General features: G+C 42.9%; 1 protein-coding gene across 1 annotated transcript in view; it reads right to left on the bottom strand.

Moving 5' to 3' along the window:
• PCP4 (Purkinje cell protein 4) overlaps positions 1-16,860 on the bottom strand; it is a 53,301-nt gene that overhangs the window by 16,410 nt on the left and 20,031 nt on the right. Inside the window, exon 2 of the mRNA XM_082221368.1 lies at positions 10,361-10,412. Coding sequence (XP_082077494.1) covers positions 10,361-10,412 — 52 coding nt within the window. The remainder of the gene's footprint in view (positions 1-10,360; positions 10,413-16,860) is intronic.

Genomic DNA, 16,860 nt, shown 5'->3' with positions numbered 1-16,860 from the left:
GGTGTTGCTTGCAATTTCTCCCCATCCCTTCCCAACAGCATGAATAGCAGAAAATTATCCAATGTCTACTGGAAAATCAGTGGGTCCTCAGATTTGTCTTTGTTGGATATAGTCCAGATAGCTGAATAACCCATATGGTGAGAGGGGTATATAAGCCATTAGACCATCTGACCCACACCCCATATGTTGATAAAGAGGAGGGGACCAACGGTCCATAGGATCACCTTACTGTGAGAAACAGAGATGCATTTCAACATGGCGGCTTAATGTTGCACATGTCCGTCCTTTGTGGTCCACTAGCATATTATGGCCCACAGTTTGGGAATCCCAACATTAGATAACATAGTGTGCATGTATCTGACTGGGGTTCAGCTAGCACATTTTCACCCTCTCTTCCTCCTGCCATCCAACAAGAGTTTGCTTAGTAGAATTTAAATGCATGAGGCACAAAGTGGCTTAACTCTGAAAAGTCCCGCTAATACATGTTAAAGAGAGCACTCACAAAGTGTATTCATTTGCATTCATCAGTCTATATTAAACTCACCGCTCTAGTTGATGTGATTTGCTTCCCCATGTAGAAATGCCCCTGGGCATCAGAATGCCATTAGTGCTCTTGAAAATCCCTTTATTAGTCTGAGCTGTCCTCTGGTGAATTTGAATTCATTCACAGGCAGCAGCTGGGAAATTTGGTTTGATGGGAGAAGGAAAAGTAGGAAACCTGGGCCCTGTTAGCAGGTTTGCAAAGAAAGAAACTGGGGCAGGGGGAAGATATGTAATACCTTTGGGAGGCTGAGACATCACAGGGCACTGGTGGGCCAATGTTTTTCAAAGGGGAAATGGTGACATTTTGCCAGAGTGGAACAGGAAGAGCCCCACTGAAAAGAGAGGAAATCCAAGGTGGAAGGACAAGGAAAACCTGATCTATAATGAAAATTCGTTAGAAAAGGGGTGACTTAATTCAAGCTGAAATACCTCTGTGGCATGAAGATCACACAGCTGAAGCACATTAGAGGTGTAACCAAGCTGTGTCATGATTTCAGCTTAGAATTTTATGTTATGCATCCTCTAGGCAGGCTTTGGGGTGAACACAGCAGAACCAAAGGCCCAGATTGGGCTGGAGGATTTGCTTGCCTCTTCAGGATACCCAGTTGGGACACAGCTCAGTGGTAGAGCATCTCCAGGGTTTTTATTTTAAAGGATCAGGTAACCTGAAAGACCTGTGCTAGAGAACTGGTTGCCACCTGTCATAAACAGTCTGATCTGGTATAATAGGGATGGAGAACCTATGGCCCTCCAGATGGAGCTACTGTTCTACAGCTCCCCATGATTCCTGGCCATTAGCCATGGTGACAAGGGGTGATGGAAGTCCAACAACATCTGGAAGGCCACAGGTTTCCCATCACTGTGGCACAATGTAGTTCCCTTGGAGTGTGATAGGGTGGAGAGCCTCAGCACTTTGCAATCTACTTGGTAGCAAACTTAACTGTGTTTGGTCATAAATAAATAAATACACTGAATTCGAAAGGACATTTCACACATTATGCAAATAAAGGCAAATCTGGGTGCCAGCAAGCATTCAGCAAGGAGGTGGAGCCAATCACAGGTTGACTACTACCCTGTTCAACATTTAAAAATGTAACCATTAACTATATTTTCCAAAAGGGGTGGTAGAGAAATCAGATCTTGTCACTCATACTTTAAGAAACAAAGCTTCTTCTCTTTGTCTGCATAGAACCACTTAAAGTGAAGTTCTGCTTTCGGCAAAGCTGGCCAATTGTAAATCATCTCATGATTGTGAGACAGGATTGCTTAGGATAACAAAAACACTAGAAAAGGAGTTTGTCAGTACTGAAGTATTATTGCATTAATTCTGCTCTTGCAGCAAAATGTTAATATTTGATGGAAACATTCCATGGAACAAAAGCAGTAATGTAATGTTCTCTCAACTAGGCAGTGCTGTTCCTGTAATCCCACAGAGCAATGGATGAATGGATCTATTTCTTTGACATCTGCAATATCACTCATAAATTTCTGCTATTTTATCTACACCTGCTGAATCAGAATCCATCCATTACCACACTCCATCAAGGTTTTACTGTCAAGTGCAGAACAGCATTCTTATATAAGGTTGCCTTCCCCATTCTGGTGCTCTCCAAATGTTCTGGACAACAACTCCCATCACCCCAACCACTGGCCATGCTAGGTGGAGCTAACGGGAGTCCAACAACATCTGAAGGCAATCACCGTGGCTACCTCTGAATTCTGTCATTGGGTTTTAAAAAGTATCCCTTGATGATACTTGAGGAATTTCAAAGTTAAAATTGACATTATTGAAAAATGCAACATTATGGATTCAAGTTTCCCCAAATTTCAAATTCATAAGAACTTTTGTTTCAGACACAAGCAATCGAAGGATGAATTCCACCACCATACCATAGACATGTAAGATCTCCTGCTTATGCAGGTCTAATTCAAATATTAACTTTAGGGAATGTGAGCTATTGCCTTGTATTCTGGTCCCAACATCCTCTACCAAAGGACCAAATATAGATACGCTCGATGTACAAGGGGTTCATGACTGGCCACAGTTCTGTGTCGCCTCACTCAGGCAGTCTCACTCATGCAACTACAATTGTCTTTTGGGGAAGGGCTAAAATTGCTATCCCCACCCTTCTATCATACCCCCATCACTGCTTTCTATGCATGTGGGCTCCAGTGATTTAGAACCCTGACCATGGAGGGTTTTTAACAACATGAGGAACCCACAAGCGTACGGCAGGCTCTTTGCTTTGGTGCTACCATCTCCAACAGCTGGAAGGTGGAGACAGGGATGTGACAGAGGGGGCAGGGTCCCACTCCCCTGTGCACACCATTGTAATTGTGGGAGGGAAGAGGTCTGAAAAGCATTTAAGAAGTGCCTTGAATGCTGCTGTGAGCAGGCTGAAGGAAAACGGAAATGTGAAGGTGGCAAATAAACAAACAATATGAAAGGCTGCCTTCTTACTTGTATCTAGGACAAGAGAAAAGGACTGGACTCCACTGGAGGCCAGACTAAATGTCTTCTCTCCACTGATATCAAAGTGGATTGTTCCAATAGGGCCCTTTTCAGGATCTCTCTTCCAGACAATGCAAGTAACAATAGACACATCTTTAGCCCAAATTTATGACTCTCCCACTATTCTAAATTCTGCCACTCTTTCAAGCAGTTTTCCAATTATGGCAAATTACATAGCAATTTTGGAGCATCAAGCTAAATGTATTATGCTAGCTGCACACATTAGAAACACACACAAAAAGACTTCCAAAGATTATGATGATTAACATCTTATCATATTATCAGCAGGTAAAATGACATCAGTTTCAAAGGCTTTTAGCATTGCTCAAACCAAATCATCTTGGGGAGGAAAAACATACTGTAAATTAAAGGAAATGGGCGATGTAGTTATAATAAAAATGGTGTTGCTATTTTTAAAGTGATGAGGATGAGCAGTGTGTGCCTGTTTCTTTCCCCTCTAATTTCGCCATCATTGGAAGTTGACTATTTGGGGTTTATGGGGCTGATTAGAGTTGCATAAAGGGCTGGATAACCTAGTGGTGCATTATAAGAACACATTATTGGCTTTCAGAGACTAAAGCAATGGCCTGTCACATCCTGCATGTTGTGTCCATTAGCAATCAGTTACAGATGCTTGGGGATGGCCAACTAACAGAGGCAGCCTTTAAACCATTCCCAACATGAGTTTGGGCTGTTTGTTTATTTATTTGTTACAGTATTTCTGTGCTGCTCCACTACCAAAGTTCTTAGGGGCGGCACACAAGAAAATTATTAAAACAGAATATGCATGTATGCACAATCAAAATGCAATTACAATACAAAACACATCACTACAGACATAAGCCAATAAAATCAAGTGGTAACAGGCCTAAAAACACCAATAAGCCAGCCTATCTGAAGTAGAGTGCCATGCACACTATAAAGATTCCTTCCCTGACCCCACAATAATCAAGAGATCTAGTTCTCACTAGTCAGGCTTCAGTACTTGGGAAATAATTGTTGGTCTTTGAAATTGCAACCTCACCAAACGTGGGTTGCAAGAGCAGCAGCAGCCATTTAAATATACAGGAGAAAACCTAAGAAGTGGGTTCCCAAATATATGATTGGGCTAAAGGTAGGTCACATCTCTGAAACGCAAAAGGCTACTGTTGTGTAGTCATTAATAGGGTTGGAAATGCTATCCTGATCCCTCTAACCTGTAAGCAAAGGACAACCTGCCACCAACATGCCTGAGAAACTTCTGGGACCTGGTGATATCAACAACAGTACAAGTCACTTCCATAGACACAGTTTGTGAATGGAATTGGAGGAGGGGTATGGGACATGAGAAGATGGGCAAAATGAGGAAACTGACAGCTGTCTTCCTCTACCCACCACTAATTTTTATGAGTCTTCCCTTTTTCCCCTCTTGGCATTTAAAAATAAATAAATCCATCCATCAATTAACCATTTGTTCTGTTGAGTCTCCTCATATCTTATCCACTTGTGGGTCAGACCTCGACCCTGGGGACATAACTCAGAAGGGAAACTTTATACAAGGAACACAGCAAAATGGCCTTATACTGAGAAAGAACACTGGTCCATCTAGCTCCATATTGTCTACTTGGATTGGCAGCAGCTCTTTGGGGTTTTCAGGCAGGAGCATTTCCCAGCTCTACCAGAGGTTGAACCTGAGACCTTCTGCCTGCAACACATTGCCACTGAGCTACAGTCTCGCCTTCCTCTTGCCAACCTGGCTTGTGCACATAGAAGTACTTTGAAACGCAAAACAAATCTCATACAGACAATAAAGTGGGTGGGTGCGGTTGTGTATACAGATAAATAATGTTTCTTCAGTCAGTTAGAAATAAATTAATATTTAATTGGCCCTGGTTTTCTATGCAGATTCCTTGCATTTGATTAAAATTATTAAAGATCCTTCCATTACAGGCAACTCATCTTGAAAAGTACCAGTTTTAGGCTATGTCAAGTAACAGGTGCTTAGTGTCATATTCTTTGTTTAGAGCAGGAGATGGGCTTTGATGGAATCAATGTAGAACATCTTAAATGATACATGAAACAAAAACTTCCTGCAAAGCTCACCAAGAAATCATGGCAGGCTGTGCAACCATTGCCACGCAGATGTCTTTGCAGACTTCTTTTTAATGAGGTGCTGGTAAAGGAAGCCCAGGGGAGTGAAAATATACAGCTATTTGATGAAATATTCAGCTGCAGGTCAGCCAGATGAGTAAAGTAAGCTTTGGTACAGATCACAGAAGAAAAATCCAAGGGAAAAAACATCAGTTCATCCTAATTCTATTTTAGGAACACTGGGAGCTGCCTTATACCAAGCCAGCCCATTAGTGCATAGGATGTCTCTTTATAAATTGCCCCAAATGAGGAAATGTGTGACCAAAAAAAGGACAAATGAGGACACCACTTTCCATAAAATGCTTATATGCCAATTCACATATATAAATACAAATTTAGAAATGATGGGTTGAATCCAACTACGTTATACTCAGTAAACCCACTGAAATTAATGAACCAAAATGAGTCATGTCTATTAACTTCAGTGGGCCTTCTCTGAGTAGGTGTACCATTGAGTGCAACCTGATTACTGTAATGGAAATAGACATAAAATACATCACCAGAGCAAGGAAGGCTATAACCAGGTGACCTGTGTGCCTATTTATGTTGTTGTTGTTGTTTTATTATTTCCCCAGCCACTCTGGGAAGCTTCCAGCAGAATGTAAAAACATAATAAACTGTCAAACGTTAAAAACTTCCTGATACAGGGCTGCCTTCAGATGTCTTCTAAAAGTTGTATAGTTCTTTATCTGATAGGATGGCGTTCCACAGGGAAGGTGTTACTGCCAATAAGGCCTTCTGTTTGTTTCCCTGTAACTTCACTTCTTGCAGTGAGTGAACCACCAAAAGACCCTCGGAGGTGGACCTCAGAGTCAATAGAAATGGGGATTTTCCCCACAGTGCAGCTGCAGGCATCTTTTGACCATCTTGTCTGTGTTGCTGGGCAAACTAGCATGTAGTGCTGGGTAGATAAGGGCCCAAATTACAGTATTCATTGCTGGGAAGCACAAGGGAATCTGTTAGAGATGTGGAGGTTGCTGGAATGATTCTGTGAAAACGTGGAAGCCTAAGGGAAGGGCTCGCCTAAGGGAAGTTGGACTCAGAATTCTAATGGGTGCAGGACTTTGTTAGCAACTGGTCTTTTTCCAGTTATTTCTTTTGTATGCATACTAATAAATTGTGAGTAACTTTGGTAGATATTGGACTGTGATTTCTTCTCAGTATTTTGTTGGCAAGCAATCTTACTAACACAGCAGTTTGTCTCTCTTTTCTTCTGCACAAAGTAGACAAAGTTGCATTAGCATGGAAAGTTGTCCGCAGTGGAACATATATCCCACCTGTGATCGCTGTCAGCTGGAAAGTTCTAATGAATATTTCATGGTTTATCACTATACAGTCAGTTCTGAGAATTGCAGACAACATTAATTACAGGTACTCAAAAAAAAAAAAAAAGGACACACAAAACAGGCGTCCGCGCCAGACTTTCATTCCACAGCAAAAAGGTCCTCAAGTGAGATACGAAACAAAATACTATATGATGAAATAGGATAACAATGCTATCAAATAGTGAACCCAGGTGCTAAGTGTCAACAGAAAAGGACCCAAAATTGGACTATTGAAGAAACAGAGGGTGGGGGGGTCAGCATAACTGGGAAACTCCAGCTTTTGCAGAAGAGCAAACTTTTTTCCCTTCTTCTTTTTTGGAGAGGGGACAGAACTTAGGAGGGCCTACTTTCTTTCCAAAATAAAACAGCCCAATGAGGACTCAGCATGCTCAGTAATCATTAAATATTGCATATCAATTAAAAAAAGAAAACAGGGAGTGGCTTGCCCTGCTTGTGCCTTTATAATAATCTGAAGGAGGGTATGGCTGGCTGGCTGAGTTGGAAACCTGACCAGGAGAAGGGTTCCTGAGTATATACTGCAGTATTTTGTTGCACTTGTTTAATATAAAGCCAAACATGGTGAGGAGCAAGTTCTCCTTTCTCTGTAGTTTGATACCCAGACTGCCACAATCTACTAGTCCCTTTTGTGTGTGAGGGCTCCAAAGCGCTTCACTTCGCTACTCATCAGGGCTTCCCTGCTCCCTTCAAGTGAAGAAGCCATTCACTGTGTACACAAAAGGAACTGTTGTGTGGACCTGCCCTTCCACTAAAACAAATGGAGTTGCCTACGTATGATGATGCTCCATGGGCAGTGCTCACATTACAGAAAGAATTCTTGACAGGCCAGTTACCTTACCCACTTTTGGTGGCATGATTTGGCTAAAATTGGGTGGGGAAGTCGAGGGGCAGTTTGTCAATTTATGCAAACTTGCTCCTTCCCTAAAATCAAGCACTCCCTTTGGGTGCTTGACAGTGCATAGGGCTCTTCCTGTTCACTAAACCCTGTTGCCCCTTCAGTATCCAGCATCTCTTCCTAAGCTTCCTCCTTAGTGTCCCACCACCAACCCCCAGGTTCTGAGCTTTCCTGGGGGTTCCCTGGCTGGTGCTTCCCACCACTCCTCATTGTCCAGCCAATCCTTGACATCAAGCTGGCGACAACAGCCCAATTAACCACCCCTGGGCTTAGAGGCTCCTTCCCCACTCTCATCCATCTGTCAGATAAGCTGACAAGCTGCCAGTGTGAGCAGCCTCCCCCCTCCCAACTAACTGAATGAAAATGAAGGCTTCAGAGCAATCAGATAAACATATATGAGCTCGTTCCCACACAAATTAGCCCCAGGGCATTTACAGGCCTTCTGGGACATTTGTACCCTTTGGTTGTACATAGTAGTGGGCATTGATGTCCCACCTGACCGAATGAGATCAGTGTAAATTAAGTGTGTGCAGTGTCAATGTGTGAGGTCCGTGTACTTCTCAGGACATGAGAATGTGGGAACACATTTCAGGGGCACTTTCCTTATTTCCTATGAGGTGTTACGGTGCAGATGAAGTGGGAATGAAGACGGTCCCATCCCTATGCACCCATAAGTGGAGATTTTTCAAAGTTTTTATGGTACAGATTGCCCTTGGACCAAGTACTTGGCCTTCAGATAGCAGAAGATGGAAATAAAATGTGCCATGTTTCTTTCAAAAGACTTCCCATTACTACCTTAGGAACGCCAGACAAATTTGCTTTTCCTAGGCAACTGATGCAATTCTATCTTATTTTCTTCTTAGCCTACTGCTTTGAAAGCAGGGGAAATGATGATCCACCATGCATCCTTCTTACTGTTATATCCTCATAGTCACGGTTATCCAAAGGGGGCTTTGATGCTCAGAGGAAACAACACATCAGTACTTTACATTTAAAAATAATAATAATTTGTGAACATAACAACCAGGAACAGGGAAGAGATTCAGTTTGGTTTGCATTTTAAAGAGAATATACATTTTGAGCCACCACAATATCAATTTCTTTTAAACTGACCTATTGATGCTTTTAATTGCATTTTATGGATATTTATATACTGTTTTGATTTGATTTTGTATGTTGTAAGCTACCTTGATATACTTTACAGAAGTGCAGATTATATTTATTTAACTAAAACAATATATAAATTTGCATCCCCCAAAACTTTACATAGCTATCCTTCCAAATTTGAATGTCACCAAATTTTGTGCTGCCACTCTCCAACCAAAATGTGCATATCCAGCAAAACAGCATAGAGAGATGTGTATATATTTGGAAAAATGCACACTAAAATGCTGATGAATTTTCATAAGGACTTAAAAAAAATTTAAAAATCCCCAAACTGCTCCAGAAATGTGCTGAACTGAAATTTCAGTGGGGGGAAAATCAGAAAGTGAGGGAAACCAAGCCAGACAGATTAGTCCATCCCTACCAACAACTCAGAACTGTAATTTTGTTTGCTGGGGAGGGATGACTTGCAGAGGATAAGAGTATTTGGAAGCTGGTATGCATTGGCACAGCTGCAATTTCCCACTTGCAAAATATGCTAGACTGTTTGTATGGCAACAGCTTATAAATTATGGAAGAGGCATGTAGGCTGGTGGGGAGGGATGTGAGTGGCAGCGAGTGCTGAGCTATGGAAAATGTAATGTTTGTGACATCACTGTGGGAGTGAGAAGAAGAGGGGTATGCGGGAGACGTGCTCTACTTCTTTGGTAAGTGTCGTTATTTTCTAGGAAAGGAGGGACCCTGAAAAACATGTTTGGCCAGGCTTGCCAAAGATGGTAATGAAACTGATCAAAATATCTTAGCTAGCCTGGGGATGTGAAAGTCTTCCCTGCAGGTGCAAAATCTGCTGCTTTCAGTGAGCTTTTTTCCCCTTCTTCTTTTGTAAGAAGCTTCACAAAACCTGCATTGCTCTGTCTTCTTTCATTTTGGGTTAACTGCATCGTTTCATTTTATTAAGAACATCATGTTTCATGATCGTGTTATATAAACAGCATTGCGAAGAAAGTCATCCAGCCTTATTATGGAAGTAAAACCAGGAGATAACTCTTGTGCATCTTGTACTGAGTCAGTCAGAAAATGCAGAGCAACTCAGTTTGATGTTTTGTATTTTAAAAAGCACACTCGAAAGCTTCAGGTCTGTTGTAGCTACTGTGATGTGTAACAGCCATGTATGGCATCCAAGATGTATGAAACCCATTGCTCCAATCTTGCCAGCCCTACTGCCCTGGGTCAGCAAAAGTCTTCAGGGTTGTCAAGCAGAACTCCTGAGGAAATGCACACCATATAGCCCATTCACCAAACCCATTATACTGACAGTGAATTCTTTCTCTGATTGTAGATCCTTATATAACCAAAATAGCACCATCCATACACAAGAGGGCAGCTATGTGGGGTGGGGCCCAAAGTTTGCATAAGTTCAAAAAACAATTTAGCAAAAAAAAAGTCTTATAAGAGGAAGGCATTCCCCATAACAGCTCAATAAGGATGAAGCATATTCACGGCATGAGAACCAACTGTTATGGGGCAGGAGTGAGATGGAAAGTTGGGTGGGTTGAAGGAAATGAAATGAAGCACCCTGGAAAATGCTGGTTGGAACCCCGAACAAGAGCTCTCTACAGTGAAATGTTTCATTGCAGGTCGCATTTGTTCATCCTGAAGGCCTTTAGAGAAACCTGGTCCTCCTGGCACCTGATGCAACTTTCCACATAAAAATGCTGAAGGACATGAGGCATGGATCCTTATCCACCTGGACATCACAACTAACTAGCTGTTTATTTTATCCCAAAGGCAAGAGTCTGCCACAATGATATATATCACCCAATCAGGTCTTACCATTCTCACCAGATGTCTTGTCTTTTCCATTTGTTGCTCCAGCACCTTGTCTCTGTGTGAAAGAGGAAAATAAAGGGGCGATTACATGTGGCCCAGGTGTGGGGAACATTTTGGGACTGAGGGGCACATTACCCATATTAAAAATGGTCAGTTGGGGTGTGCTTCAGTGGTGTGGGGCCAGAATCAGGCATCATAGGAGCCAACTCCTAGGAGCTATAGGGGCTTCATACCCCATAATAAAATATTTGAGGAGGCTGGACCCCCCGCAAAGTTGATGGGTATTGCCATTCAAATGGTGCACATGCATCACATCATGTGTTCAGTTATGCAAGGCGGGGCTTGCCAGGGCCCCCACAATATTTTATTCAAGTTGGCTCCCCTGCCAAGCATTCACACACTGCTCTTCACCACCACAGGGATACATTTAATTCTTAATCATTCTACTCATCAGGTTTCACCTTCCACTTTCTTCAGACCTCTAAAATCTTTTATCTATCATTGACTATGCAAAAGGCAAAGGTAATTCAGTGATTCTAGCAGAAGACTGGAAATGAAGTCAATGCACAACTGAACTGCAAATCCTGCATTGCAGCTATTTAAGCCCCCAAAAGTCAAAATGCAATTGCATCCTGAAAAGTGCATGCAAGTAGTTGCAAAATGCACAGAGCACTTATTTCATATTTGCAAGGAATACAAGTCTGCTGAGACATTACGTGACATTCATTGCTCTGGGAAGAAACACAAGGATTGAATTTACAAACAGCAAAGAAATCACAAGTTGTCAATCAAAGCTACATGGAGCTATTCAGATGAAGAAGCATTTGTTCAGCAAATTTTGCATTATTTGACTTTCAAGCTCATCAGTTATTAGTTCTTTTGCTTAAACTTAGATGTCAACTGCATTTCAGGGTCTAAAATGCTATATCATTGGTGCAGCAGGGGCTTCTATTTCAGAGCCAGCATGCTTTAGTGGTTAGTGTGCAGGACTTAGACCAGTGAGACCTGAGTTTAAATTCTCATTCAGATATGAAGCTCACTGGTTGACCTTGGACCAGTCATGCTTTTGCAGCCTAATCTACCTCACAGATTATTGTGAGAATAAAAAGGGAAGAGGTGAGCTCCTTGGAGGCAAGGCAGAGTAAGGATACAGTTAATGCTACTAGCATCCTGGCAAAAGTCTTTGGCAAAACTTCCAGTTCGGCAATTACTTGCCTCTCACTTGAGTCTATATTTATGAAGCCATTGATCACGAGTATTATCATAAATTGCCTTTGAGCCTTTTGTGTACTTGAAGACCGATTGTGATTAATGGGTGAGAGAATATTGTGGAAAGGTATTTTTAATACAAATATGAACTTTGCTGGCTAGTCACAGAATTACCTACAGCTCAGGACCGCAATACCTGAAGGACCGCCTCTCCCCATATGAAAGGAACCCAGACTTTGCGACTATCTTCTGAGGCCCCCCTTTGTGTACCTGTTCCATGAGAGGTCCAGAGGGTGGGAGCATGAGAACAGGCCTTTTCTGCAGTGGCCCCCTATTTATAGAATGCTCTTCCCAGGGAGGTTCATCTGGTGACTTCATTATACATCTTTAGGTCCCAGGCAAAACTGTTCCTCTTCAACCAGGTCTTTGGCTGGTTGATATTCTATGGCCTTTTAAATGTGTTTGTTTTGTTTTGTTTTTAACTATTTATTTTGTGCTTTTATCTTGTGAACTGCCCTGAGATCTTTGGATGAAGGGCAGTATATAAATTTTATAAATCAATAAAATAATACCTTCCAAAGACAATGAAGCAGGAGTCAGTCCGACCCTCTTAAGTAATCTCCCCCACCCGTGGATTACTGTTGTGCGAGGGGGAGAGCTGTGATGAGCCTGTTGGCCCTGCCCTCTCCATCATGTCCATGTTGCCTGTTTCATTGCCCTCTACAGGATGGGAGGGGGAGCTTCTGCAGTGACTAGCCTGATGTGCAATCATAGAATTGCAGAGGCGGAAGGGACCACAAGGGCCATCTAGTTCAACTGCCTGCAATGCAAGAATCTTTTGCCCATCGTGGGGCTTGAACCCACAAACCTGAAATTAAGAGCCTCATGCTCTACCAGCTGAGTTCTTACTCATGTAGGCTTCCCATTTAATCCTGTCAATACTATGATCTTCCAAGGTTCTAAAGATGATGTCATTGTGGTCTACTGAGGGAAAAGCTAAGTGTGATGACTTCATGCCACACATTTCCATGCCAATGTATAAGGAAAGAAATAACAGAGGAGAATCTTAGTGTCCCCAGTTTTAGTACTTATTCCTTTTCTTTAAGGGATTTCTACCCTTCCCTTCCAACAGGCTTTCAGGGTAGTTTAGCAGAAGTTAAATTAACAGTAAATGAAATGCAAATAACAACATTTGAACACAAGATGTACAAAAATCAGTATAAGATAAAATAAAATAAATTGCAAAGCTGCATAAAAGCAATTTGCAGAGGATTTAAAAGCTCAAGAGAGGGGAAAGGTATTTATCTGGAGCCAGAATGACATCAAGGTTGATGTCTGGTGAGAGGATTTGCCCTGGGGAAAACTGGTGGTGATAGGCAAAAGTCCACCCTCTGGGGAGGAGCTCTTGGGATAAATTGGTCCTTTGCAGGGGGTGAGCTAAGGTTTGGAGAATTCAGGCATCCCAAGCAAATCTAACATGAACCAGAGAACACTCACTTTCTCTTCTATCTCTTTCATCAATGCTATACTGATGTGAGCTATTTTGGAGGAAATGTTTGGCTGAAAAGCTGGACAAAAATGTAATGTAACGTAATATAGTATAATATAATAAATGCTACAGGGTATGCTAGAGTGGCACTATTTTCTCATTTTGCGCATTTGACCGGTGGAATTCTTGCCAAAATGGTTGAATGCCAATAGTCCCAAGTGTATCATCCCCCAAAGTTTTTCAGCAAACACTACCAGTATCCATCAGAGGACGAAGGTATAATTGTGTTCCAGTACCGCTAGCAGATGCGATATAAGAGCTGAAATGAGCATGAGTGGAGAACCGCAATGATTATACATTAAAGTGGATAAACAATTTTGTCGCTATGGAGCGTAGGAGGAAACACAGTTTATGACTGCTTGGGGCTATATAAATGTTTAAGTCAGTGGTTTTGCAGAACATCAAAGGCACATCATTAAAAGTGGCAGGGAAAACCAAACTCACTTTGAATTTGTCTTTATAGGGAAGGGAAAGAGGAATGAAAGCTACATGGCTGGTCAGGCTGTACGCTAATAAAGCATATGTCTTCTTTGTGCAACCCATACTTTTTGACACTGAGGTGATGCAATCTTAAGGGTAGAAATCAAAATCAAAGGGCAATTCCTAGCCATATAGAATCCCCCTTTGCGCCCTCATTTTCACCTTCATTCCTTTTCCCCCCATCCTCATTTTTGTCAAATCTCCCTTGCACACAGATCACACCCATTTCCATACTGTCTCCTGTCTCCTGTTCTGCGGTCCTCTGCACACAAACACCATTATCACCTTCCTCCTTTTTCAACTCTCCCTTGCACACAGGCCACCCCCATTTCCATGCCTTTTCCTCTCTTTTATTCTGCAGCCTCCTTTGTGCCCCCACCCCATGATGATAGATGGGTTACTGTATCTTATTTATGAATAGACTCTTAAGAGCAAGCCTGTTAGCTTGGCTCAGTTGCAGAAGGTTAAGTTCAGTTGATGGCTATATAGTACATATACAGTATGTGAGTTTCCTTGTTAATAAAAAAAAAATCTGTTCAAAATTACTACATTGAATCTGGAACTTGATGTTGAAAATGGTGGATGATACCGCATCCTTTATTTCTCTTACATGAGGCAGCTGATGAAAAGAAGAGGGGAAAGTTTAAGTACAGCAAGAAGGGAAGGACATGGGGGTGGCAGTTTTAAACAACAGCAGACATTCAAAGAAAGCAGAGCTAGTAAGATACTGAATGGTTGCTTTAAAAAAACAAACAAACCAGTTTTAACAAGGAAAAATAACAGAGATGGGTACAACACAGAACACCAAAAAGCTAACACAATAGAGCCTTTCCAAACTTCCTTCTCACTGTATTCAAGCCTTGTTTTAAACTGCCTCTCCTCCCCAATGTCACTTCCTGATTGCTCTACTCAAACATCTGCCATTCTTTAAAATCACCTCTTTTTCCTATCTATATCTCCCCCCTGCTTCTAAAATTGTTTCTTTTTTCAGTGTCTTCCCCTTCACCCTCTACTCAGACTTCTCCCTCCTCCATTCCTCAGCTACTTCATGTGAGAGAGATAACAGATGTAGTGCCCTCAAATATTCCATAGTACTTTACTCAAAGCTCTGTTGTTGTTTAAGACACCCATTTCCTCTCAGTTTCCTCCCTCCCTGCTTTTGCTCAAAATTCTGTTGTTGTTTTAAACCATCACTTTTCGCTTCTCAACATCTCTGCCTTCTCACACCCATGTCATGACCACTGCTGTTGTACAACCCGCCTTCACGTTTGCTCCCCTTCCCCTCTATGACTTTATGCAAATCCCACATTGTAAAGTGGCACTTCACATGCCAGTGGGAGCTATGCAATGACATTCTTACATTTTTATTCTATAGAGAGAAATAGCTATTCCAAGCAGTGGCGGAGCAAGCCGATCGGGGGCCTGGGGTGGCATGCGTGCCAGCCGTCCGTAGGGGTGGGGCCAGACTCCTGCAAGGCGGGGCCAGCCAGGGCAGGACACTCTGTGGGGCCTCTGAGGAGTCTGCCTGCCTTCTCCCACTCAGCCGCCCTACAGCTGGGGGAGAGGTGGCGGGCGGACCTTTTGGAGCACCGCAGAGCCTGCGGGCACCGAAACCACCACGTCACTCCCAGAAGACGTGCTGCAGGCGTGCTGCAGGCCCCGCGGTGAGTGCCGCCTGGCATTTTGTCACTCCCCCTCAGTGGTGCCCCCACCGCATCCCCCTTCCTCCACCCCTGATTCCAAGCAAGAATCACTATGACAAACTCCTATTCCATTATCATTTCTAACATTTCTTATTCTGTGCCATTTAAGCATGTATTTAATTCATAATAAAATCCCAACTGAGTTCAAGTGATTATTGGAATTGTAGGTCTGAAGGTCACCAGGCTGAGGAAAGGTCTACAATGACACTGGCTTGCCAAGGATTCAGAAAAGAATCCTTACCAGACCTACTTGGAGATGCAAGGGACTGAATGTAGGATTTTGTACATGCAAAGCATGTGCTCTAACACTGAGCTACAGCTCCTGTTCATTTAATGGATGTCAATAATGACAATTATTAGTCAGATCAAACTGATATAGAAGCATTAGGAGCACTTGCAAATATCAAGGGAAATGGATTCAATATGTAATCATCTCTCTGTAAACTTAATTCTTTAAGGTGGTATTCTTCTGATTATAAATCTCTTGTAAGTTTAGAAAAAGATTCTGTGTGTGTGTGCGTGTGCGGGAGGAATGGACTGATCCAGACTGCATTATTTAAAAGGGAACCACTCTTGTTTGGTATTGATTTTTATTCTGTTCTAAAACTGCTAGTTGTTGTCCATACATTATGAGAATCTAGATACAGATTAAACAATTTTCAGCCAATAGAGAGAGCAGGCATTGGACAGCATGCAAATGTGCCTTTTATAATAATAATAATAATTTGTACCCCGCCCATCTGGCTGGGTTTCCCCAGCCACTCTGGGCGGCTTCCACAGAAACCAAAAAACACTAAAATATCATACATTAAAAGCTTCCCTGAATAGGGCCGCCTTAAGATGTCTTCTGAATGTCAGGTAGTTGTCCATCACCTTGACATCCAATGGGAGGGCATTCCACAGGGCGGGCGCCACCACCGAAAAGGCCCTCTGCCTGGTTCCCTGTAGCTTCGCTTCTCGTAATGAGGGAACCGCCAGAAGGCCCTCGGCGCTGGACCTCAGTGTCCGGGCAGAACGATGGGGGTGGAGACGCTCCTTCAGGTATACTGGGCCGAAGCCGTTTAGGGCTTTAAAGGTCAACACCAGCACTTTGAATTGTGCTCGGAAACGTACTGGGAGCCAATGTAGGTCTTTCAAGACCGGTGTTATGTGGTCTCGGCGGCCGCCCCCAGTCACCAGTCTAGCTGCCGCATTCTGGATTAGCTGTAGTTTCCGAGTCACCTTCAAAGGTAGCCCCACGTAGAGCGCATTGCAGTAGTCCAAGCGGGAGATAACTAGAGCATGCACCACTCTGGCCAGACAGTCCGCGGGCAGGTAGGGTCTCAGCCTGCGTACCAGGTGGAGTTGGTAGACAGCTGCCCTGGATACAGAATTGACCTGCGCCTCCATGGACAGCTGTGAGTCCAAAATGACTCCCAGGCTACGCACCTGGTCCTTCAGGGGCACAGTTACCCTATTCAGGACCAGGGAGTCCTCCACACCAGCCCGCCTCCTGTCCCCCAAAAACAGTACTTCTGTCTTGTCAGGATTCAACTTCAATCCATTAGCCGCCATCCATCCTC

This window comes from Podarcis vaucheri (genome assembly GCF_965113315.1).
Source record: "Podarcis vaucheri genome assembly, chromosome: 4".
In the NCBI taxonomy this organism is placed as follows: Eukaryota; Metazoa; Chordata; class Lepidosauria; order Squamata; family Lacertidae; genus Podarcis; species Podarcis vaucheri.
Note: the sequence above shows the minus strand (reverse complement) of the source record. Positions and strands in the feature narration are given on the sequence as shown.